The 26,248-nt window shown below is 36.4% G+C and overlaps 1 protein-coding gene across 2 annotated transcripts in view; it reads right to left on the minus strand.

Moving 5' to 3' along the window:
- ATP10D (ATPase phospholipid transporting 10D (putative)) overlaps window positions 1–26,248 on the minus strand; it is a 109,973-nt gene that overhangs the window by 47,812 nt on the left and 35,913 nt on the right. For both annotated transcript variants that reach the window (XR_011538760.1, XM_070615019.1), the window contains exons 3-9: window positions 24,997–25,191; window positions 14,895–15,099; window positions 12,549–12,634; window positions 5,059–5,165; window positions 4,644–4,775; window positions 4,098–4,225; window positions 3,729–3,981 (exon numbers count right to left, since the gene is read on the minus strand). Coding sequence is in view for 1 of the 2 variants with exons in the window: in XM_070615019.1 (XP_070471120.1) it covers window positions 3,729–3,981; window positions 4,098–4,225; window positions 4,644–4,775; window positions 5,059–5,165; window positions 12,549–12,634; window positions 14,895–15,099; window positions 24,997–25,191 (1,106 nt within the window). In the remaining variant the exon portion in view is untranslated. The remainder of the gene's footprint in view (window positions 1–3,728; window positions 3,982–4,097; window positions 4,226–4,643; window positions 4,776–5,058; window positions 5,166–12,548; window positions 12,635–14,894; window positions 15,100–24,996; window positions 25,192–26,248) is intronic.

The following is a 26,248-nucleotide window of genomic DNA, read 5'->3' on the forward strand; positions in this document are numbered from 1 at the left end:
TCAGAGGGAGAAAGTGTGTGTGTGTGTACACATGTGCTTGTTTTTAAACCATTACTAATGACCAGCTATTTTTCACATTTGCATTGTGATTATGTGATGAATACTCAACACTTTCTCTCTCAGGAGGCTCTAAATGTATCAATGGTAGAGAAGTGTTCACGGGCAAAGTCAGCACCTTCTAGAAGTAGTGCAACACTCCATGGTTCACAGACGGGTGTCTTATCAACCAAACTTCAGTCAGGATAGCATTTGGCGCTCGGTCACTTGGTATCTTCTCTGCATGAGGGGCCACAGAAGAGAAGTACTCATGGGGCGGGAGCGTGCACGCTCAGGGACTGGGGTGGGAGAGGGCTGGTATTAACCCTCTAAAATGCTACAAATACAAAAATAATGCAGCGCTTTCTGCTGTATGTTTTGTGAAACATTACTGCTATAAGATACTTCTCGAAAATAGGGATTATAGTCAAAGAATTTTGGAAAACGCTAATCTCACAAATGGATGTAGAAGTCTAGCTACAGTGATGTTCACTGCAGCATTCTTTGCCACAGCAAATGACTGCTGACAGCCTAAACCAACGGTGGACTAGTCACATAAATTTTGTTAATTATTACAATGTAATACAGTGTAATCACTAGAGCAATAAGGAGAGAATGGAAAGGTGGTCATGATGAAGTCTTAAGAAAATGGGGATAAAAGTAAAAGTACACTGTAGTGCCACTTTCATTTGAAAAACACATAAATGTGTACATTTCAAATGAAATGCACTAAAATGTTAACAGTGGTCCACTCTGGTGGGGGTTATTGGTGGCTTTTAAATTTTCCTCTTTGGGCTTATCTGAATTTTGTATAATATTGCTTTTGTAATAAAAATACAATAAAGAAGATGAAACAAGGCAGAGAATCATCATCTCCAATATGACTAGCTATTTTTTACATTTAAATAGTGATTACGTGATAAATACACAACATTTTCTCTTTCAAACTGACAGGTAACAACAAAGCTGGCTTAAAAATATATATATATACCTAGGATAAAATATAATATATTTTTTAAAATTTTGGGCAGGATGGGATGTCTAAGTTTAACATTACTGTAGAAATCATAATATTCATAATCTTACTAATATTCATAATAATTGACAAAACTTATTTAATAAAGATATAAAACTTCTGACAAGAAGAGACAGCCTAGCAAAGTTAAGAGACTGGTAGGCAGAACTCTAAGATGGGCCCCAGGATTCCTGCCCCCTGGTGCACACACCTTGTGAATATGACGGGATTCCACTTCTGTGATTAAATTCGTTATGTCTCAAAGGTGGAGGGATTTTGCAGATGTGATCAAGTCCCTAATCAGCTGAATTTGAGTTAATCTAAAGGAACACTATCCTAGGTGGATCTGATCTCATCAGGTAAGCCCATTAAAAGAGGGGTCAGGACTTCCTGAAGTCACAGAGAATCAAAGTTAGAGATTCTGCTGCTGGCGTTGACGAAGCAAGGGGCCATGCTGTGGCAGGCCACCTCTAGGAGGTCAAAATGGTCCCAGGCCAAGAGCCAGCAAGAAAGCAGGACCTCAGCCGTAGAACCTCAAGATTCAGAATTCTGCCAAAAACCAGTGGGCTAAAAAGAGCTTCCCGAGCCTCAGGTAAGATCACAGTCTTGGGACTGGCCCCATGGCCAAGTGGTTAAGTTCGCATGCTCTGCTTCGGTGGCATGGGGTTTCGCTGGTTCAGATCCTGGCCGCAGACACGGCACTGCTCGTTGGTCAGGCTGAGGCGACATCCCACATAGCACAGCCAGAGGCACTCACATCTACAGTATACAACTATATTCTGGGGGGCTTTGGGGAGAAGAAAAAAAAAAGATCACAGTCTCAACTGACACCTAGGTTTCAGCCTGGTGAGAGACCCTGAGAGAGGACGATGCAGCTCTCCTGCACCCACTGAAGCCGTGAGATGGTATCTTTGTGTTGTTTGAAGCCACGACGTTGGTGGTAGTTTGCCATGCAGCAATAGAGAACTAATACACTGATAAATGATGAACTAGCAAAATATTTGCCACATATAGAAGAAAAGGATAAAATCAGGATTGATATTCAAATTATGTAAGCACTCGTTCAAGCCAAGTGTACATATGAAAATGGACGCTGGCCACAGACAACCTAGACTGGGGCGTACAATGTGAGTATCAACTTTGCCTTAATAAATAACACCCCCCTGCTACAGACTACAAAAAATAAAAAACTCATTTATAAAACAGGAAAAGGATAAGATCACTTTACTGAGGAAATTCAAATGGCAGATGAAATACATAAAAAGTTAAACATCTCATTACTAATTGGAAACAAATTAAAATAATGAAGTGCTAACAGCATCTACAAAAATCACATAGATTAAAAAGAATAACTTCATTCCATTATGGCTGGGCATGAAAAACAGGTATTATTTTTCTGGGTTATGGGAATGTAAATTAGCACGATATTTTAGAGGTAAATTTTGTAGGACCTATACAATTTTATATGCACATACCTCTGGATCCAGTAATACCACTTCCAGAAATGTATCTTATAAAAATAATTGTACAAATATACATGTACAAAAATGCATATTGCATGATGAATTTTTTATTTTACATGTCATAATTCTTTTTTTTTCTTAAAGATTGGCACCTGAGCTAACATCTGTTGCCAATCTTTTTTCTTTTTCTTCTTCTTCTTCTTCTCCCCAAAGCCTCCCAGTACACAGTTGTATATTCTAGTTGTAGGTCCTTCCGGTTGTGCATTAACATATCATAATTCTTAATCTTGTCTATCTCCTCACCTTAAACTCTAAACTACATGAGATTAGGACTCATGCCACATATTAGGAGCTCACAAAATATTTGTTGAATGAATAAGTGACATTAATTGCAAGCACTGTGATAATAGCAAACTAAGCTTGACCACATATAATGTAATACTATGCACTTAAATGTTAAGTTATGGGAAAAAGTCCATGAGATATTGTTGGATAAAATAAGCACAGTGCAAAACAATATAACATGTTCTAACTTACAAAAGGAAAAATGTGTAAGTATCTATGTTCACCTATAGAGGAATGTACATAAAGGAATGATTATATATTCATCAAATTGTTAATGGTGGTTAACCTCTAGAGAGTAGGGCTTTTAATTTGTTTTGGCCACATCTCAGAATTATTTTCATAGAAGTATATATTACTTTTATAAGTAACAAAATAAAGTTCAATTCTTTAAAGAAAACTTGAAATTTACTTATTTCCTTCCTTAGCCTTAGACGTTCAGTTCATCTTATTTAGTCTTAAACTAAGTATTCTTAAACAAGAATCAGTGGGTACCTATGGGCTGAATGATGGGGTTAGGGGAGGCTGTAGTCCCTTTGGAATTATTCTCAAAATATTTTTTAAGGAGATGGTTCACAGTTTCATTAGATTCTCAGAAGTATCTATAATGCAATATCAGTGTCACCATACCCAACCCCTAGCCTTCTACCACTACCGATAATTTACTTTCCTTTTAAAGAAACCATGGCAGTAGACTCCCTGACTTTGACCTACTAAGTCTGAAGGGACAACAATGAAGCTTAATGCCCATCTGGATGAGTTAAGTATCCAACGCCTAAATAGAGAACTTCCACGCCAGAATTATCAAACCTTTACGTGGGTGAAAAAAGGACCAGTCTTAAGGTTAGTTTTCATAGAAGCTTAGTACTCACCATTTTCTTCATGGCAGTAATCATAGCCTGCCACACTACATCTTCGAAAAACCATCTTATTCTCAGTTAGGGTTCCTGTCTTATCAGAAAAGAGGTACTGAATCTGTCCAAGGTCCTCAGTAATGTTTAGGGCTCGGCACTGAACAGTGGAGTCCATTTTCTCATTGTAGAAATCCACATCACTTTGAATGAAATATATTTGTCCAAGCTTCACAATTTCGATGGAAACATAGAGTGAAATGGGAATCAAGACCTAAGAAGAACCAATTTAAAAAATATTGAAGGGGGAAAAGAAAACATGAGAAACTGAATATAGATAGACAGGTAACAAAGATCTCAAAATTCTTTGATGAACTCAGTAGAAATTACCTGTAACAAAATGATCATGGTCCAAAACATATAGAATCCTGCCAAGAGTGGTGAGACGACATGTCCATCAGGCTCAGGGATATTAAAAAAGAGTATGTTTTCATATCTACTCAACCAGATTCCATGACCTTTCAAAAAAAACCACACAGACATCAAAAGGATGCTACATATATATTATGCAAATATAAAACTTCATTCCTAAAGAAAGATGGATGAGAGTATTTATTTTGGTTGAACACCAATTGTTTGTTTTTGTAAACATTCAAATTCAAAAGGCTACACATTCTTCTGTCTCTGCCTCTCTCTCTCTCTCTCTAAATCTCTTTCCAGTTCTTTTTAGTACTGTGGCCATGTGTAACTGGATATAATCAACATTAATGCTTTTCAGGTCAGAGAATGAGAGCGATAAAGATGTGAGGAAAAAAATGATTGGCAAAGAAAACCGCCCTTACAAAAGTCAAACATTCATAAATATTTTGAAAATAAAATTCTTTTAAATGAATATCTTGCTGAGAAGATGACAGCAAAGAATCAAATTTTACCTACCCAATGCACCAGTTAAACACATTATAACCAAAAGCAGGACACACCAGAGGACATCTGTATTTGCTCTTCTTTCTAATTTGCTGCGTTTATATCTTGGACCGCTGTTGTTCAGCATTGCTTTGGTTTCATGGCCTACAAAGGTAATACAACATGTCAGAAAAATGTGTAAATTAAAGCCAGGTAGCAAATATCTTACTTAAAATCTCTCTGGCAGACAATTTAATAAAAAGTAGTTACATACTATATTTTGAATGCTTCCTTTTGTGTTCCATTTAGAAAAAGAGACCAATGATTAAGTTTATTGAGACAAAGTTTCCTTTCTGCTTTTGCAGATTACATTTTGAGGAAATGGAAAATGCTAACTTGTAGAAAAACAGAGAGGAGACAATGGTGAAAAATCAGAATTGTAACTAACCTGCATAAACCACAATGCCCACAACAGCCTCTGTGTTTCTAATGGTGCATCCTCTAAGTAGTAAATTTTCTTTACTGAGACCCACGCGTTCTCTGTTGGAATGTTCTCTATATGAAAGACAGCACATAGATTCATTTTTAGATGGCAAAAGTGAGGATGTAAAAATAAAAATCATGGTTCTCGAGGTTCTTGATTGGAGTACTAAGTCAGGCAGTTCACAGGAAAGGTTTCAAATCTCTGGCCCATTTGCTTTTATTTCAGTTACTTGCTTTGCTGGGAAAAAGAGGCAGTAAGTTTCTAACTACCATTGTTTTCTATTATTCATTGTTTCTCAACTTCTAATACTACAAAAACTCAAAAATATTTCAAATAAGGAACCTGCTTCCGTAGTACAAACTGTATTTTGAAGCGATGAGGGAAAAGTTCTTGATAGAATTAGAAAGTTACCATTTTCAATCCAGATGAAATCAAGGATCATTCTAGGCAATGATAATCAGGGGCTGCTAAAATCATTACATGAAAGGCTGATGGGGAACTTTATAATGAAAGGATAAAGCTGACAACACCAATCTTAACAGAACTACCAATGGGACAAGGGGACATCACAGGCCTCCAGATGTTATGGGATCGAAAGTGCATATCTCCATGGGAACCTAATTAAGCCTCTATAAGGGTGAATCAACCTGGGTCTGTGGCTTCAGATCTGTGAAGTCTTTGAAATTGTATGCAATATTTCCTGTGTGAGTGTGTACGTACGTACATATGTATACGTTTGTCATACTCTAGGAAGAGAAACTATTTTTTTCATCAGGTGCAGAAAGCGCCCCTTGAAAATTTACAGGAAATAAGAGGGCCAGAAAAACATGGCAATCACCACCGCAAGAATGCAGTCGGCTAAATCTAAAATGTAGTAAACTCTACAGGCAAAGTCACCTGGTTTATTCAACAAATGAATGGCATGGAGGCAAATGGAGGGGAGGAGGACTTGACACAGGAGGGATGCAAACAGCTAAATCTAGAACCTGATAAATTCTACAAGCTAAATAATCCAGTTTCTTGGGAGGGGAAATTTAGAGACATATCAACCAAATGCAATGTGTAGACCTTGTTTTGAGCCTGGTAGAGTAAATTTGACTATAAAATTTCTTTTTGAGATAATTGGAGAATTCTGAACAAAAACTAGGTATTAGATGATATCAAGAAATAGTTCTTAATTAGATGTGATGATGTTATGACTCTGGTTTTTTAAAAAGTCCTTTTCTGCAACATATTCAAAGTGAAGTATTTACAGTGAAATGATGTGATATAGGGGTGGGGAACGAAGTTGGAGGATAACTGAAACAAAGTTGGCAGAATATGAAATAGCTAAAACTAAGTGAAGGCCCATGGGTGTTCATTACACTTTTCTTTCTACTTGTGCATGTTTGAAATCTTCTGTAACACACAGTTTAAAAAGTATCAAAGTAATTACTTGATTAAATTATTATACTGGCAAAAATACAGAGCAAAAATCATTGGAAAAATTTTTTAAATATGCAAAAAGTAACATATTTCACATATTTTGAAAATACCCCTTAATTTCAGCATTAAAATTAGATTGTTTTCTAAGCAATATACTTCGGTCTATAAGTTGCTTCTTCTTTCTTACATATAGGAAGATGATTATTGCATCTGTTACCCTTGATTCCTGGAATTACAAGGAAAAGAATATAAAAACTCTTCAAAGAAGGTTTCAAAAAAAAAAAAAAAAAAGGCTTCAAACCACAAAGGAGGAGGAAAATAGATTTGTCATTTCACTACAATAATTTGTAAAACACTTTCTTCTAAGAGGTGTATTTTTACATTCCTTCATTCATTTGGGTTTATGTACAAACAGGAGAACCAGGAGATCACAGTCAGAACCAGTAGCGTAGCGTCCTTGGGTTTAATCTGATCCTACAGATGAAGGAATTAAGTCCTAACTTTATATTTCCATATAGCATTCCCAGGCAAGCACCACACAATCCTCATCAATACAGCATTTGTCACCCCTAGAACCATCACAGGAACAGATTTAACCTATAAAAGCATCATTTCCAAAGTTCTTTAATAAGTATTAAGATTTTTTTCCCCTGGGATTCTTAATTTTCACCATTACATCACTCTAGATTACTTACCATCCTTAGATCCTTAGATCGAAGCCCAGCTTCTATCTTGATTGCACCGGCCCCAAATACGAAACATGGCCTGCACTTGATGGGTGTATGACATCTGGCACTTACAGCATGGGACCTCTGGATTCCATATAAGCACTGACTGTCCACCTACAGCTCTCATCCATTCAAGAACCTATGTAACATTGACTATGTGCCCAGCACTCCCACCCAGAGGCTGGGAAGGGAAAAACAAACATACAATCTTGTCTCCTGTGGTCTAAGAGGAGGTGGTTGATATAGAAATATGTAAGTGTGATAGAAATACTACAGATATTATGATAGAAATCTGATATTCAGCATACAATGTAGGCATAAATAGGAAGTCAGTCCGTTCTACCTGAGAGTAAGAAGAGCACAGAAGGCATCACATAGAGAGTGAGCTTGAGCATCTCGATTTTGCTGATTTTAGGCTACAAAGCAGGAAAAGGACAGGAGCTAGTCTAGTGGTTAAAAACAGTTTCACAGAAAATCACTATTAATCTGGGCTGATTCTCTCATTAAATGTTTCCCTGAAATTGCTGAAGCCATCTCTCAATATAGGCATTAACAGGGCAGACCTAGGGATGTCCAATCACTGAGGAAGACAGGATCTGAGGGAGGGGAGAGGAAGCAGAGAGCATCTTTTAGTTGTGGATTCCAAGAGGAAGGCCACTTCAGTGGTCAGACCATGCTAATCAGAAGGTAAGCAGCACATGTTCAAACAGACTCAGAAGTGCTCACCACCGATGGAAGAACTACAGGGCAGACCAACATGGTGTCTAGGAATCCAGAGGCAAATGATAGTTTGGGGAACCGGGAAGTAGCAGAGCCTTAAGACTAGGTAAGGGCTCTGGGGCAAGACTCAGTACCCAGAACAGAAAGTGATGTTCAGAAGTGTCTATTAACAAAGAATCATGTCCAAAGTGGATGAAGAGAGAGATTGACAAAGGCAGATCAGGACTCCAGTCTCAGAAATCTGGTTAACTTCACACCAGAGTGAAGGGTCTGAGGCAGCAGGAGAGTAGTCTCAGATGCTACCCAAGCTGTCAGAATTGGGACACAGGATCAGAATTAGTATGGCAACAATATTTTTATAATTTTTTAAAAAAAATCTACTAAACAAATGCTCTGTGTCAGATTCTGTGCATATTCCTATGCTTCAGATCACACAGCACTCGACTAGAGTTCCTTCCTGCTCTCTCCTGCCTGTAAACAAGATTCACCTTGCTGGAGGCAAATCTGAGCCTGCTAGGGGAGCCAGCATTCCCCGCTGTGGGCAGAGGAGGGCTGTGTGGGATGGACGCTAAGACAGATCTGACCTCACATTCAAAAACTGGCAGACCCTGAATCTGACATTTACAAAAGAAAACTGTATGGACAGTCAGCAACTAGAGGAAATAATCCTAGAGAAGGACTCATCCTAAGAGATGATTTATGAGCATGTTTCTGATGAGAGAGGGACATCTGCCTAATGTCTCTTCATGAAGACCATCTAAAATTTGACCTTGGAAAATTTTCTCTAATAGTAACCCCCAAAAAATCAGGATAAATATTTCATCTTAAGCAAAATACACAAGATCCTTTAAGATCTGGCCTCCTTATGGTCTACCTTATTGCTCACCTACACTCCAGACATGCTTAACCACACTCCACAAACGCACCATGGTCTCATGCTCTCTGCCATTGCCTGTTTTGCTCCCTCAACCTGGAGTGTCAGCCATTCTCCGCACTTAGCTGTCTGCATGGCATCTTCTTATTCTTGAAGATTTAATTCTGGTATTTTCTATTTATCTGGATCAAGCCCTTTCCCTCTTCCCTTGCACAGCTCCCCATCCCTGCCCTACCACCTGTCCGTATCAGGTGCTACTTAAAGATGCTACCGCTATCTTCCACACTTCCTTCCGTGATAAGTCTTACTCTTTCTAAAATTGTAAACAACTTTATTGAGGAATAACTAATAAGAATCGACTGCTCATATTTAAAAGGTAAAATTTGATGTTTTGACATACATCCCCTTTGAAACCATCGTCACAATCAGGACAGTGAAAATATTTAACACTCCCAAAAGTTTCTTCATGCCTTTTTGTAATCCATCCTTCCCACTCTCTCCATCCCAGGTACGCCCTAATCTGCTTTCTGTCACTATAAACTAGCTTTCATTTTCAAGAGATTACATAAATCAAATCACATAGTATATTTCTTTTTCGTGTGGCTTCTTTCACTCAACATGGTTATTTTGAGACGTATCCATGTTGCTGTATGTATCACTAGTGAATTCCTTTTTGCTGCTGAGTAGTATTCCATTGTATGGACATACAATTTGTTTATCCTTTCACCTCCTAATGGACATTTGGGTTGTTTCCAGTTTTTGGTTTTTACCAATAACACTGCTATGAACATTTGTGTACAGGTTGCTGTATGGACAAATATTTTCTCTTCTCTTGTGTAACTACCTAGGAGTGGAACAGCCAGACCATATAGCAGGCTTATGTTTAACTTTTTAAGAAACTTCCAAATTGCTTTCCAAAGTGGCTGTACCATTTTATATCCCCACAAGCAGCATGTGCGTGTTCCAGTTCCGCCACGTCTTCACCAACACTTGGTATAGTTGTAGCAGTTATAGCTCTTTACTTTTAACTTGCATCTTTTCACACAGGTATTTGTCATCCATATATCTTCTTTGGTGAAGTGTCTGTTCAAATTTTTTTGACCCTTTTAAAAATTGTATTGTTTGTTTTCTTATTACTAAGTGTTGACAAGTCTATATATTCTGAACACAAGTCCTACATCAGAAACATGCATTGCAAATATTTCCTTCCAGACTGTGATTTATCTTTTCATTCACTTAACATTGTCATTTGAAGAGAAAAAGGTTTTGATTTTGATGAAGCCCTTTTATTGCTTTCTTGCCCTTTTATGGATTGTGCTTTTGGTATTATATCTAAGGAATCTTTGCCCAACCCAACATACCAAAGATTTCCCCTATGTTTTCTTCTAAGAGTTTTCTAATTTTAGGTTTACATTTAGGTGTAAGATCCATTTTTAATTTTTTAAATGGTGAGAGGTATGGATTCAAGTTCATTTTGGGGAATATGGATATCCAATTGTTGCAGTATCATTTACTGAAAAGATTAAGCTTTCTTCACTAATTCGCCTTTGTATCTTTGTCAAAAACCAGTTGTCCATAAATATGTGGGTCAATTTCTGGAATTTATAACCTTTTCCACTGATCTAATGGACCGTGTATATGCCAAAACAACATTGGCCTCATTATTGTACCTTTACAAGCTGTGTTGAAATCAGGTGGTGTGAGCCCTCCAACTCTGTTCTTTTTCAAAGTTGTTTTAGCTAATATAGGTCCTCTGTATCTCCACATAAATTTTAAGAATAAAGTTGTTAATTTCTAAAAAACAAAATCTTGCTGGGATTTTGGTTGGGATTCCACAATCTATAGATCAATTTGGAGAAAAAAATGACATCATTAACAATATTGAATCTTTCACCTCATGAACAACATATATCTTTTCATTTATTTAGTTCTTTAATTTCTCTCAGCAGTGTTTGGGCGTTTTCAGTGTGCAGGGCTTTCACATCTTTTGTCAGTTTCCTCCTCAAGTATTTCACTTTTTTCTGCTGTAAGATGCTATTGTAAGTTTTATTTAAAAAAATTTCAATATCTGATTGCTCAGTGCTAGGATGTAGAAATACAATTAATTTTTGTGTATTGATCTTGTATCCTACAACATTGCTAAGCTCATTTATTAATTCTAGTAGCTTTTTGTAGATTTCATCAGATTTCTACAAAGAACATCACACCATCTATGAATAAAAGTCAGTTTTACTTTTTTCTTTCTTATTTGATGGCTTTTATTTCCTTTTCTTGTCGGACTGCACTAGCTAGAACCTCTAGTACAATATTTAATAAAAGTTGGTGACAGCAAATATCCATGTCTTGTTCCTGATCTTAGGAAAAACCATTTAGTCTTTCACCATTAAGTATGATGCTAGCTGTAGGTCTTTCATCAATGCCCTTTATCAGATTGAGAAAGTTCCCTTCTATTTCCAGTTTGCAAGAACTAAAGTTAGATTTTGTCAAATGCTTTTTCTACATCTATGAGATGATCATCTGGTTTTTCTTTTTTAATTTGTTAAAGATGGTTTGTTAATATGGTGAATTACATTATTTGATTTTTTTTTTCCCTAGGAAGATTCACTCTGAGCTAACATCTGTTGCAAATCCTCCTCTTTTTGCTTGAGGAAGATTTGCCTTGAGCTAACATCTGTGCCAACCTTCCTCTATTTTGTATGTGAGATGCTGCCACAACATGGCCACTGATGAGTGGTGTAGGTTCCTGCCTGAGGAACCGAACCCAGGTCACTGAAGCAGAGCACACCAAACTTAACACTAGGCCATGGGGCCGGCCCTCATTGTTTGATTTTTGAATGTTAAACAATCCCACATTTTTGGGATAGTCCCACTGGGTCATAATGTATTATCCTTTTTATATATGGTTGGATTTAATTTGCTATAATTTAGTGTAGAATTTTTGCATCTATGTTCATGAGGGATATTGATCTTTCCTTAAATGTCTTTGTATGTTTTTGGTATCAGGGTAATGGTATCAGGGTAATTCTGGTCTCAAAAAATGAGTTGGGAACTTTACTATTTTCTCACAAGATCACCACTATGAAGTAGATCTAATTGTCTCCTCTTAAAAATCAGGAAACTAAGGATCCTGAAGAGTTAATAACTTGGCTTGAGGCATAAAGCACTTAAGTGGCAGAATCTAGGCCTGAAATTAGGTTAAGACTCCAAATTCTGGCTGTCCTTGCACAAAGGATGTAGACAACACAAGAAACCTCCAGAATGAACACTGTCATGGCTTCCCATACTTTTTTTTAGACATGTTTCCAAACCATTGGCTAACCTGTGCCAATCAGAATTGTCCACCTGCTACGCTAATTCTGCAGAAAGACAATATCCTGTTATGTCAAGCTGCCAGTTCTATTCATACACCTCCTTCTAAACACGTCTTGGGCTCAATATAGAGCTCATGTAAGACATTCTTACACCACTGAAAGAGATTCTAGGATTATTTTAAGAACAAGTTTATGTTGCTGTTGTTGTTTTTAAGATATACACATGTAAATATTTACCAAATTATTAAAATAAGTCAAATTTATAGGTGGCTAAACATATGGCCTTTAGTGATTTAACTTGCGTATACATACAGAAAAATTTTATTGAGTTTTTTAAGTATAATTGCAACACATAATTCCACTCATACCCACAAAGGTAAGTCATGTATCACTCACAGGAAGGCTCGGAATCTGTTGAGGTCATTGTTTGGGCTTTCACATTCTATCCTACCGGAGAATTTCTCAGGATCAACTTCAGAGTCCTAAAAATATATATTTTTTTAAAAAAAATCACAAAACAAGAAGAATTCAAGGTTAAACTCTTGATATTTAAGTGTTTATCCTTTCATCAATTCTTAAGATAAAACTAAGGCATTCTTGCCAGAAAATTGACATCACAAATTGCCCAAATGAAGGCAAGTATGATGAGAATGTCTGAAATATATACTGGAATTCATGCAGAACTCTGCAGAAGAGAGCATCCACTCATACGGTAAACACGCTTATCCAGAAGGCACTGAAAAGCTGAAAACACTTCTGTTGTTGTTCTTAACCATACAGGTAGTTTCTGAGATTAAATGTATATGCGAATGTTCTGAACACATATGCATTTAATCCCAGAAAATTTTATTAAAAAATTTTAAAAATAAGCTGGATATTAGTGATTTACAACATTTTCTAATGGATCAAATGATAATTTTAGAATGCTTTATGAAACCAATGAGCACCTAAGCAAAGTGCCTTTATAGAACATAGGCATCGATTCTATAAGGCATGAATTCACTAAGAACAAGCCATGTGAACCTTTATTTCATTTCCTTTTTAACATTTTTTATTTATTTTATTTTTTTTTTTGAGGAAGATTAGCCCTGAGCTAACATCCGCCACCAATCCTCCTCTTTTTGCTGAGGAAGATGGGCCCTGAGCTAACATCCATGCCCATCTTCTTCTACTTTATATGTGGGACACCTGCCACAGCACGGCTTGATAAGTGGTGCCTAGGTCCGCACCCAGGGTCTGAACCAACAAACCCTGGGCCACTGAAGCAGAGCGCACAAACTTAACTGCTACGCCACCAGGCTGGCCCCTCATTTCCTTTTTTAGATTAGCTTTTTGGCTAGTAAGAAAAATGCTATGGATCTATATGTCCTAAATATTAATATGTATATCATAGCAAAGATATGGAAAATGCGAGCTATAAGATCTGATTTGCTAATAATTAATTTTTTTGAGTTCTTTTGATGTACTAGAATCTATATTATGCACTTTAAATATATTAACTAATTTCTTCTTTACAGCCTCATGAGGTGGGTACTATAATTAGGTCTAATAGATAAAGAAAGAGACACACAGATAAGATAAGTAATTTGCTAAAGCCTCAAAACAAGAAGGCGTTTAGAAGCAGGATTACAATCCAAGCCATGGGATGCCAGAGTACTTACCCTTAATTGAACTCAAAGTGTGCTGATTAGTCAATGGGTCACCCTCAAAGTAAGTGTTTAGTGGTATGTAATAGAATTCCAGGTTGACAAGATTTTTACCAATGTCTTAGGTACAGGAAGGCTTACAAAGTGACACTGACACGCTGAGAAGACTATCAACCAGAGGATCTAAATGAAATCCACAGATGGAAAGGTGGGCCCAGTGTGACATCAGATGACAAAATTTACTGAAATTTATCAGGTGATGAATTTAAGATAAGGGTTATTATTTGGCTAAAACATTTTCTAGTTCATAAGTAGAAGATGAAGGAAATCTGCCTTAACAGTAGTTCAGTTTAAAAAGGCCATTCCATTTTAAAATACTTCATCTCATGTGCTTTCAGAGAAAGAGAAGGGAAACCAACATTTAGGCCTTATGCATGACGTTTTTAAGTACATACTTCACTTGTGTCTCTCAGCAATGTTACGAGGGAGATATCATTTTCCACCTTAAGATAAAGTAACTGAGGCATTAAGTTTTAAGTGATTTGCCCAAAGTCACACAGTAAATAAATGGCAGAGCTGGAATTCTTTCAGACTCATGTTAACACAACGTTAAAGTTCTCGCTTCCCTCACCACAGCACGGGGAAGGGTCTAGAAGCTCTGGGGCATGAGAAGCTACAAGTCTCAAAAGGCCTGGGTATGTAAGTAATTATAGATTGTAGGAACAATGACCAATTTATGCCTCCAGCTTCAGTACGACATAATACATAAAATCTAAGCTTAGGAAAGATAAATTAGGAGGTGATTATTTCTATTGCAAAATAATTTTCTAAACTGCAAAATAATTGTTAGGTCCTTTAATTTAGTTCCAAAAAATATATGATTGCCAGACCGAAATGTTTCCATTATATCCTATTGTCTGTAAAATACAGCACACCTCCACTGATATCTGGACATGGATTAAGCCTTCTGGAATTCTATTTTTTAACGGTAAAAATGAATTTAGAAATCTCTTTATCTGTACATGTGAAAATGAGCTCAGTTATCTTCTGGAAAAAAAAATGTTAATAAGTCACCAACTGAGAACACGTTATTTACCTGCTCTGCATATCCCCGAACCACCTGCCTCTGTTTTAAATTGCTCTCTCCATCCAGACCAGAAGTCTCGATGTGACAGATTCCATCTGGATCAGTGGAAAAGAGTAAGACCATATCTGCAGGAATGACCTCATTACACGAAAGGCGAATAAAGTCCCCAACAGTAACATCTTTCCAGCATTGGTCAACATACTTTTTCTCTTTCCTAAATTGGAAAAAAGACAAAAGTTTAAAGACTCCATCAAGCTGAAAACACAATAGGTGTTTTTTTTTAAGTTTCAGTGGATAATTTAAAGCATGTTTACAGTATTAGGGTGAATTGGGTGAACTTTAATCCATTAAATATTAAAAGGGAAGCCAGAGAACTGGTAAAAACCTAAATTCCACAACTTGTTTCACCTAAAAGTTAGTTGCTAAGCTGCTAAAACATATTTTTCAGCTCTTTTTCCTGTGAGATTTTGAACCAGTATGCTGTTTTGGGTTTTTTTTTTTGAGTTTTTTAAACATTTTTTTATTTTTATTATTTTTTTAATTGTAGTAACATTGGATTATAACATTATATAGCTTTCAGATGTACACAGTAATATATTTCAAATTCCATGTAGATTACATCATGTTCACCACCCAAAAACTAATTATAGTACATTCCCTTACATGTGAGCCTAATCACCCCTTTTGCCCTCCCCCGCTTCCTCCTTCCCCTATGGTAACCACCAGTCCAATCTCCATTGATAGGTGTTTGTTGTTTTATCTTCTATTTATGAGTGAGATCATACGGTATTTAACTTTTTCCCTCTGACTAATTTCACTCAGCATAATACCCTTAAGGACCATCCATGTTGTCAAAAATGGCCAGATTTCATCATTTCTTATGGCTGAGTAGTATTCCATTGTGTATAAATACCACATCTTCTTTATCCATTCCTCCCTTGATGGGCACCTAGGTTGGTTCCAAGTCTTGGCTATTGTGCATAATGCTGCAATGAACATAGGGGTTCATGTATCTTTATGCCTTTGCATTTTCAAGTTCTTTGGATAAATACCCAGCAGTGGAATAGCTGGATCATATGGTAGATCTATTCTTAATTTTCTGAGGATACTCCATACTGCTTTCCATAGTGGCTGCACCAGTTTGCACTCCCACCAGAAGTGTACAAGGTGAACCAGTATGGTGTTTGAGTGTAATTCTGGAATAACATTAAAATGAAGATTTGATGGGTTTATTCATATATGAAGCCATCCCTGCATACTGCCCCAGTCAGGTATCAAAGATCCAGAAATGCACAAGACACATCATCTGTTCTCAGCTTCCAATCTGATAGATAGGATGGATAATTAAAGAAAACACAAAAGAAATGAAATAAGATACCCAGACACAACATTAAAAAAAATCATCATACCACCATATTAACACCTCTAATGATCATTTAATAGAAATACTGGTTAAACCAGTCCTGAGTCTTCTGCAGCTGATTCTTAGGAAAGAGGATGGCAAATTTTATCTCTTTCCGAAAGCGTAGTTTTCCCATTCTATGTACTCAATTCTTTTTAAAAGGAAAGATATGTCATTTGAAGTTGACTTAAATATTTTGCTTTATGTTACAGTGTTTGCCAAACTTCTCATGCCTTTTCATGCCAACAGCATGAATTATGCTCCACAAAGCATTTTCCTTAGAGTAGAATGAGGAAATTTGTATCATAGAACATCATATCAGCTAGTTAAGCAGCATTTCACATACAATGCTGCCAAAAATGTCAGGAAGGTCTATCTCATTCCCCTACTGCCTCCCAAATATCCATAAAGAAATGGTACTTGTCATGAAAATACACTTATCTTAAAAGTGTATTATTTTCTAGTATATTTACGGGGCTAACTATTCAAACTCATTGTCAAAGAAGTTTGGGTGACAGTTATATTCTAAGTTATATGACCTCTATATTAAAAATTAATGCATCAGATTAAATAGAAATGCTACTGTAGGTCAATACTTGTATAACTTCTGCTATACAGAATTATATCTACGCAATAAGTATATTTTTAGGACATATTCTTCCAAAATACCTATGATCCAGGTTGAACCCAACTAAAGAAAATCCTTGGTTACCTAAAGAGTTTGTCAGTTCATAGAGAAAGGCAAATCAATGGTTTATCTTGTCTTTACCAGTCTTGCCTTAGTGTTTGTGCACACTGGCTCACTCTTCCATGGAGGGAAGTAACACAGAGAAAACCGAAAAGGTAGTCAGGGGTCATATTTTGAAGGTTCAGTCCTACCTGCCGTATCCAGGAGTAGGGATTTCATTCTATAGAAAAAGAGGAGTCACTAAAGGTTCACGAGAAGAAGGATGTGATCCTATTTCTATTTGCCAGCTCCTGTGACAGAGTAATAGATGGACTTTTGGGTGGCAGACTAGTTAGGAGTATGAATGGCTAAGAAACCAATGGAAAGTTATTGAAATAATTCAGGGGAGGGATGAAGATGGTCAGAATGAAGGCAGTAAAAGGGACGGGTAGAAGGAGATTAAATCAAGACATATTTGGGTACTAGAGACAACCAAGTTTTATGACTTACTATATGTAAAGGAGTTATCAAGGATGACACTATGGTTTCTAATGTATGAGGGGATGACAAATGGTCTTTTCACCATGTCTCAGATGTTAGAAGCAACTGGTTGCATCACAGGAGAAATAAATTCAGCTTGGGAAGTTTTCATTTGAAGTAGGATATGTAATAGATGATGAGCAGCAATCTGAGGGTTCTGATCTGAAGTTTATGAGGAGAAATATAAATTTGGAAGTCCTAGCTACATAGATGTCAGCTGATACCAGGTAAGGATATGAGATTCCTTAGGAAAAGAGACTTCAAGGTGATAGGGAAGGGGAAAGACCCAAGAGAAAATGATGTCAGAGAAATCAAGGGAGAAGGAAATTTCAAAAAGGGAGTAATCATAGTAAAAAAAAAAGTCACAAAGGGATCATGCCTATGGTATTTGGTTGCTAGGATGTCTCATCCAGCTGATAGCACGAAATTGGTGACATGGAGAGTGAAGAAGTGAGACCTCTAGTGAATCAGGGAATGATCAGAAGTTGAAGAAGCAGACTATTTCATGAAGTTTATCTGTGAAAGAAATAAAGGGTGAACATAGCCACTGCAATGACAAGAGGATGAGAGAATCTGGCATGCACATAGGATGAAATGAAGAAGCCAATGGAGAAGGCAAGGTAGAAGACAGAGGACAGAGTACAGGGTGTTGGTTGAGGCTATGGGGAAACAACAAGGAATGGAATTAAGAATATATTAAGAAAGGATTACTATTACAAGCAAGGGCGTTACCACCTCATGTAAGGTTGGAAGAAAATAGCGGAAGATGTGGATGACATAAGAAGGAATTTGAGGTACATAAATCATGCTTAATGACTATTTTCCAAGAAGAAAGCCAGAAGGAAATTTGCTGAGAATTTGTGAAGGTAAGGAGAGAAGACAGATTTGAACAGTGGGGTGAAGGTTTTCACTTTTCTTTCAAACAGAAGTAGGATTCCTCTCAGGGACAATTTTTTTATTCAACATTGGAAAATTCAAATGAAGCCAATTTTACAACCTGATTAACTTAATTTTTCCCCATTTGGAGTACATACCAGGATTTTAAAAAAATAGCTAATTTCCCCAATAGTTAGCTAGTTTAGGTCAATAAACATACACTGATCTTAATTTATGCCAGTTACCATGATAGGAACTAAGAATACGAAAACGATTAAGATATGGTCACCACCCTTCAGAAGTTATGGTCAAAATTTGAAAAAGAGACACAAACAGTAATTTCATAAGAGAGAAGTATGCACAGGCTATTACGGGAGCAAACGCTTGGGGCATTTAGCCCTGGAGGAGGTGAGTCTTGAAGCATGATCAACAGCGAGTCAGCTGAAGAAAGGCGGGACAGTTTATCAGTCAGAGAGTGATGCTGAGAGCGGAGGCACAAAGACAGAGGGCACAAGAGAGCAACGGTGTGAGAAAGCAACTACAAGCTAAGTGACAATGCTCACTGCCACATTTAATTCGCTTTGAAAATTTATCATTGTGGTAGATTCAAAATGAGGCTGTATTTCCTTCCCTAGTAGAGAATTAAAACTAGTAAGAAGACTTTCTGCTCCTCCCACAGCCTAAACATACAACTAGAATTTCTCACATTAACTTGGTTGTTTGTGTCTCTGTATTACTCTCACTGATCAGGATATAGCTCTCGCAATTTCTCCTTCAAGCAAACTTCTAGACTCATTTTGCTTTTTACGAGTTCAATATCAAACAGCTCTTTTACATAAGCATTGGGAAAAGTTGGAAAGAATACACATGACTATTAACAGTGAGTCTACCGGGGTGGGTGGGAGGTGTAAAGAAGGAGGGAAGGGTAAGAATGAAGGGTGGAGAATGTGGACTTCAAGAGAATATGGAAACAAGTTTAAAGAGACAAAGAGTGAGATTATGAATGACTTTTTCTTTTTGATGCTTTTTAGTATTTTTCCAATAAAACTCTAAAAATAACATAATAAGCAAATAATGAATAATCATGGACACAACAGCAAAGATTTATCAAATATTTTATATTTATCAATTCATTTAATTTTTGTATTAATGCTGAGTGGTTGGTACTATGAATACACTATGGACCCCCTTTTACAAATGAGAAAAAAGTGGCTTTGACAGATTAAGTAACTTGTTCAAGGTCACACCGCTCCTAAGTGGTGCTGGGATTTGAAACAAGGAAGGTAGCTCCAGAGTCCACCTCTCCAGTATTGGACATTACTCCCAGCTATCATCACTTACTGATGACCACTAAAGAAAACATGGTATAACTGTGTATTAGAAGGTGAATTTCAAGAACCACCATTTTAGAAAATGTCACATATAAGGTTAATTATCTTGGAAGGCCACTGATATTTAGTCTCTTCAAGAATCATGAAACTATGGATTTATGAGGCAATCTGAAAATACTAACATTAGGTAGTATTTTGAAACTCTTAACCTCAACAACATGGTGATTTTTAAAGATCAGAAAAGTCCCTTGAGGGCAGACATTGAATCTATTTTTTGTTTAAACCTCTAAATCTTTCACTGTCTACAACACAGTAGACACTTAAATTTGTTGAAGGATTAACAGTTGTTTTCAAGATATTTCTATTATTTTTGAAACAAAGCTTAAAACCTTACAAACGCATGCAATTTTAAAAGCATCCTTAAGAAAGTCAGGTTTTCTATAATAGTTCATTCCAACTTACTTGGGGTGTAATAGGGTTTAAATGCTTCATTTTTATACCAGTGCTTGTTATTTTTCCAATGATACTTACCCAAAGAAAATTAAGCATCTTGTGAAAGACCACATATTACAAACAAGAACTAAATTACCTGAAAAGAAATGTTAACATGCTTCTTCCAAAAACTTGCAAAATTTAACGGCCCAATACTTTCGCCTTAATTTTGCTGAAAAATAATTTGTTCTCTAAAAGTGGTTTCTTTGTGTTGCACAGGAATTTAAGTTAGATTTAAATCAACAAGGCATGGTTTTATAGCTTACCTTTATTTCTTTACATCCTCATAATTTGTTTCAAGAATAATTGGGGGGGGAGGGATGTAAGCATTATTTCTTCTACAACACCAAACAAAAGCAAATTACATAGAATATAGATAAAAAGACATAAAGAGTTATCCAATTCTATTATGAAATGCAGTCATAAAGCCATATCTTGGAATAGGTCTTAATTTAACAGAATATTGCCTCTCCTCTTTAAATTTGTATACAAATCATCTAAAAGAGATCTGGATTATGTCTAAAAGGACACCTGAGAAAAAAAACTGTAGGTACCAGGTCTCCCATTAGGCAATTTTAATATTTACAAAATCATACAGTATTTTAAGGAGTTCTCAAATGCTGATTAAATGACTTGACAATGTGACAAACATAGACTCCAGCTAGTAGTTATTAACCTACAATAATCATAATAGCAAACCTTTACTTAGCACTTAGAAAGGGCGAGGTACTATGCTTACTGTTTATTACTAATACATTCTAATGAAGGGAACCAGGATTTAACTGGCTTACATAATTTGCCCAAGGCTACACAGCTAAATTAGAGAATCAAGATTAGAACTTTTTAGAACAACATAGGAAAGCAAACAAACACGCATTGTCAACTATAAACCAGCATTAAAAATCAGTGATTATTTATATACAGGAATTTCTATACAAAATTAACCATAAGAAGCATTTTTTCCATTTGCTAAATTTGATTGTAGCTGGTCAAAATCTGGACTTTGTTCATTGTGTAATCATTGTATAACACTATTTCCTGCAGCTATTTTTTGAGAGCAGAGATTGTATCAATATTTTACCTCTCTATCCCTGGCATATAATAAACACATGTCATCAAAGGATAAACAGCACTGTTTCAGTACAATGCTCTATGCCTTTAAAATAAAAATCATGGGCTTTTACTATTATTTTCATTTTTCTCTATGATACATCAGTTTTTCTGGTTCCCTTTAGATTAGATATGAGTATAAGAAAAAAAAATTACTTTTTCCTAAGTATAGCTCATACTATCTTACAAAGGAGGAAAAAAAGTTATTTTCTTTGTAAATCTTCAAAACAAATGTTGAGAAAGCCACTGAGAAGTACTAATAACGAACAAAATTCAGAATCCTGCAGGTTTCAGCTTAAATGTCACTTCTTAAGAGAAGCCTTCCCTAACCATTTCCTCTATGGCTCACATAAAATTGGAAACAATTATACTATCAGGACAAACCTTTGAGGTATTTTTCTCCCAAAACCAAATAAAATTATGTCATCTGGTTGAACTTTTGGTCAGTCAAAAGAGCCTTAAATTTGTTCATAATATACTTCTGTTTATTACAAAACTATACTTTTGAACCTAGATATCTTTTATTCTGACTTGGCAACTAGAATAGAACAGAATCTCTACATCACCTCACTCCCATCAGAATGGCTATAACTAACAAGACAGGAAACAACAAGAGTTGGAGAGGATGTAGGAGAGAAGGAAACACACACTGCTGGTGGGAGTGCAAACTGGTGCAGCCACTATGGAAAGCAGTATGGAGACTCCTCAGAAAATTAAGAATAGAACTATCATACAATCCAGCTATTCCATTGCTGGGTATTTATCCAAAGAACTTGAAAACACAAATGCATAAAGATAGATGCACCCCTATGTTCATCGCGGCATTATTCACAATAGCCAAGACTTGGAACCAAGCTAGGTGCCCATCAAGGGACGAATGGATAAAGAAGATGTGGTATTTCTACATGATGGACTACTACTCAGGCATAAGAAATGATGAAATCTGGCCATTTGTGACAACATGGATGGACCTTGAAGGTATTATGCTAAGTGAAATAAGTCAGAGGGAGAAAGTCAAATACTGTATGCTCTCACTCATAAATAGGAGATAAAAACAACAACAAACAATCACATAGAGACAGAGCTTGGATTGGTGGTTACCAGAGGGGAAGGGGTGGAGGGAGGAGGAAGAAAGGGATGATTAGGCATGTGTGTGGTGGTGGATTATAATTAGTCTGTGGGCGGTGAGTATGATGTAATCTACACAGAAATGGAAATATAATGATGAAATAACACTCGAAATTTTATACTGTTATAAACCAATGTTACCGCAATAATAAAGAAAAATGAATAGAATCTCTAGTCTGACAAATTTAGAATTCCTGAATTATGAACTTAGAGTCTATACAAGAGCACCAAAGTCAACCCAAGAAATGTACCAAATGCTCTGGATTTCAGAAGAAAGAGTGACAGTGTCTGTCCGAGGGCACCTGTGAAGTCTTCTCAAAGGCCAAAATGGGTGCCTACATTTGGGCTCAAAGCTCAGTCTTTTAGCCCCTCACATTTTCTCCCTTGAGGATTTAAGTCAAACTCCTGACTTCAGAATCATCTCTACAGACTGATGACTTTGAAATTTCTCCCTTCCTCCCTAAGCTTCTGTCCTACGTTCCTATTTGCCCACTGGGCATTTCCACTTGGATGCCTGTCTTGCTGTCATTTCCAATTCACTCTACCTGAGGTGAATTTAATGCTCCCTATTTCTATCAGTGGTACTTTTATTCTCCAAAGCTCAAAAATCATCAAATTCAATTGGGTTCTTCTTCACAATATCTCTTCTAGGAATCCCTTCCTGTACTTTGCAGCTACTCCCAGTAGTGCCCTTGATTGATCAGTAGAGGCAGATCTACTCTATTAGTAGAAGCTTTTCCCAGGTCTCGAGTAGACCAATTTTCCTAAAGCACCGTTTTCACCACATTACTTCTCTGCTCAACAGATGGATTATCTACTACTAAATGAAAATATCTATGATAGTTAATTTTACATGTCAACTTCACTGGGCCACTGCATGCTCAGATATCTGGTTAAAGATCATTTCTGGGTGTGTCTGTGAAAGTGTTTCTAGAAGAAATTAGCATTTGAATTGATGAAGTGACTAAAGCAGACGGCCCTCCTGAGTGTGGGGGGTGCATCATCCAATCTGTTGAGGGCCTGCATAGAACAAAAAAGCAGAGGAAGGTTGAATTTACTCTCTGCCTGCCTGCCTGAGCTGGGATGCTGATATTCTGACCTCCGCACTCCTGGCTCTCAGGCCTTCAGACTTGGACTAGAATCTACACCATCGGCTCTTTGGCTCTTAGGCCTTCAAACGACACTGCCAGTCTTCCTGGGACTCCAGCTTGCAGATGGTAGAACCTCCACACTGGGCCTCAAACTCCTTCTCTAACATTTTATTTCTCATTACTGTTCCTTTACTTGGTTACTCCCCTCAAGCAAAGTTAACATACTCACTAGCCCCAGAACACTCCCTAAACCTTCCTACCTCTGAAATGAAAAAAAGTGACACCATAAACTGGTTTGTAAAGCAATTAACATACTATATTTAAAATTTCACAAATCAGTCCTAATGATGTTTGTTTAAAAAGTAGATACATTTCTCATTAAAAGGGACTCCAAAGAATTAACATCATAAACTTTGTGATTCATTTTCATAAAAGCCACACAAATAAAGGACTTAAATATATTCCTCTTCTTTAATCTAGTAATTCCACTTCTACTTATAATAGTGAAATAATCATAGATCTTTAAAACTTTCGTTAAGAACACTCAATGGAGCATAAATTTTCAAAAGTATATAAATATGGGAAATATTTAAATAAATTACCTTAGAGTCATATGACAGACAATGCAGCTAATAAAAATACTTTATTGAAAGATGAAGACATGGGAAATGTTTATGGTATAATAGTAGGCTAAAAGAATTAGAATAAAAACAATACATGTAGCACAATCTCAATTTTGTAAAATACACAATGTGCACAGAACTTGAAGGAATATATATATCAGTGCTATAAATAGTTGTCTCTGGAGGATTATAGGTCTAATACAATTTGTAAATGTAGGCATATACTATATAGCACAGTTGAAAACTCACCTTAATAGACTTTATTCTTGGCTACATAAGCTTTCTATTTCATAAATACTAGAAACGCAAGTCTCCAACAGAGCAAACATAAAAAGACGTCCTATTATGAGTGTCCTCTGTTGTTGCTACAGTGGGCAGGGTTTCCTAGGTCTCTAGTTTTGTGCACAAAAAAGAATACCTTCCCCATTTTTCAGAATCCCTTTCCTCCAGAGGCAGCTCTTATCTTCTCTTTTTCCTGTTCCATCTTGGTTTTCATAGCCATCCATATTTTTCATATCCCATCCTCATCTTAATCCCAAATTGTAACATCTAGGATTAAAAACGATCTGCTTGATTTCCTTCTTATGGTTTGAAGTTTAATTCTTTCAATTCCACTTATACATAAGTTACAGAAGCTTTTGCTTTATCAACTCCTGGGTTGACAATGGCTTATACATTTTTGTTTTCCTATGACACCTGAACTAAATTCACTGAAGGACTTTATTAAATTAGTTGAAAACACTGTCACACCACAAAAGGATCCAGGTCACACCTGGGGGGAGAAAAGTAATATTCTGCATGTTTCTAAATGATACACATGTATTCCCTAACAGAGCTCCTGTTACACTTACCTACTGTAAACTTTAGTTACTAAATTGTTGATCTGCTTGTCAATTTTGTATTTTCGGTAATCTTCCAAGCCATCTTTAATTGCAATAATTGTAAGGACCACCACCAGAGGCAGCATTGTAATTTCCTTTTGGAAGGCTTCTACCAAAGGCACCCAGTTCAGGACAGCTAGAAACAGGAAATATAAATTGGCGGCTCTGCAACCCAAACACACACAAGGAGGTGTTAACAAATCACGTAAAAGCCGGAACCAAAAGAGACAAAAATACCTCAGGGCGTTTTCCTACAAGTTTCTACAGTTGATTTTGGATGCTACAGAATAGAGAGAACTAGCAAAATTGAACACATCTGAATAAACAATTTATTACTCCAGTAGACATCCAACTCGTGGCATATTTTAATAAATGAGAGGTATTATTTATTAAATATATACTAGTAAATATTGGAGTGTGACAGTCTTCACTTGTGTAACACATGATATAAAGTATAATAGTAAATATATTTTTTCTTTTTAAAAGTTCATAAAATTTAGAGAAAACCCAGTGTTAATGCATCACAAAAGTCAATTTGTAAGAAACTCAACTCTCTAGCCTTCAGAAGTTAATTTGTATATCCAAACATTAGATTCAAAGAAAGCTCAAAATAAGAAGAAAAGCCTGAAGGTTTTTTTCCCCCTTAAGACCAACCCTTCTGCTTCTGCTGTTGGGCTATTTAGAACAACTCTTTCAGGAACTTCCTCCATTCCTCTATATTATTTATTCAAATACTCCTCCAGTGGCCCCTAAGGTAAATTCAAATAACCCTTTTCCTTAAAAGAAACAAACAAAACCTCAATCTTGCATAGCAGCTTGAATTTTTATCACATATTTTTCCCGTTAACCATGAAACCTGTCAAAATAATCTACACACAACTTCTTCCTCACCTTCAACTCCTCTCACTCTGAAAATTTTTTCTTAACCCTTTTTGCTATTTCTGTGACTTCAATTGTTTTCATATGAATTGTATCCAAATCTATAGTGCTGGCCCAGGACTCTGTTCAAGTTTCAGATTCTAATTCCCTCAAGTGCACTAGATTGGGAACTCCATAAAAGAACCACTCGTGGCATTTAAGCCATTAATTCAACAAATTCATGTCTGTACTTTAAAAAGATCCACTGTTGAATAAATGCATACAGAATATATACAGAATGAATAATAAGAATGAATATATGTGGAATGAATAATGCATGTTGAGAATCTCTATACTCACGTTA

Source organism: Equus przewalskii, chromosome 3, assembly GCF_037783145.1.
Source record: "Equus przewalskii isolate Varuska chromosome 3, EquPr2, whole genome shotgun sequence".
Classification (NCBI taxonomy): domain Eukaryota; kingdom Metazoa; phylum Chordata; class Mammalia; order Perissodactyla; family Equidae; genus Equus; species Equus przewalskii.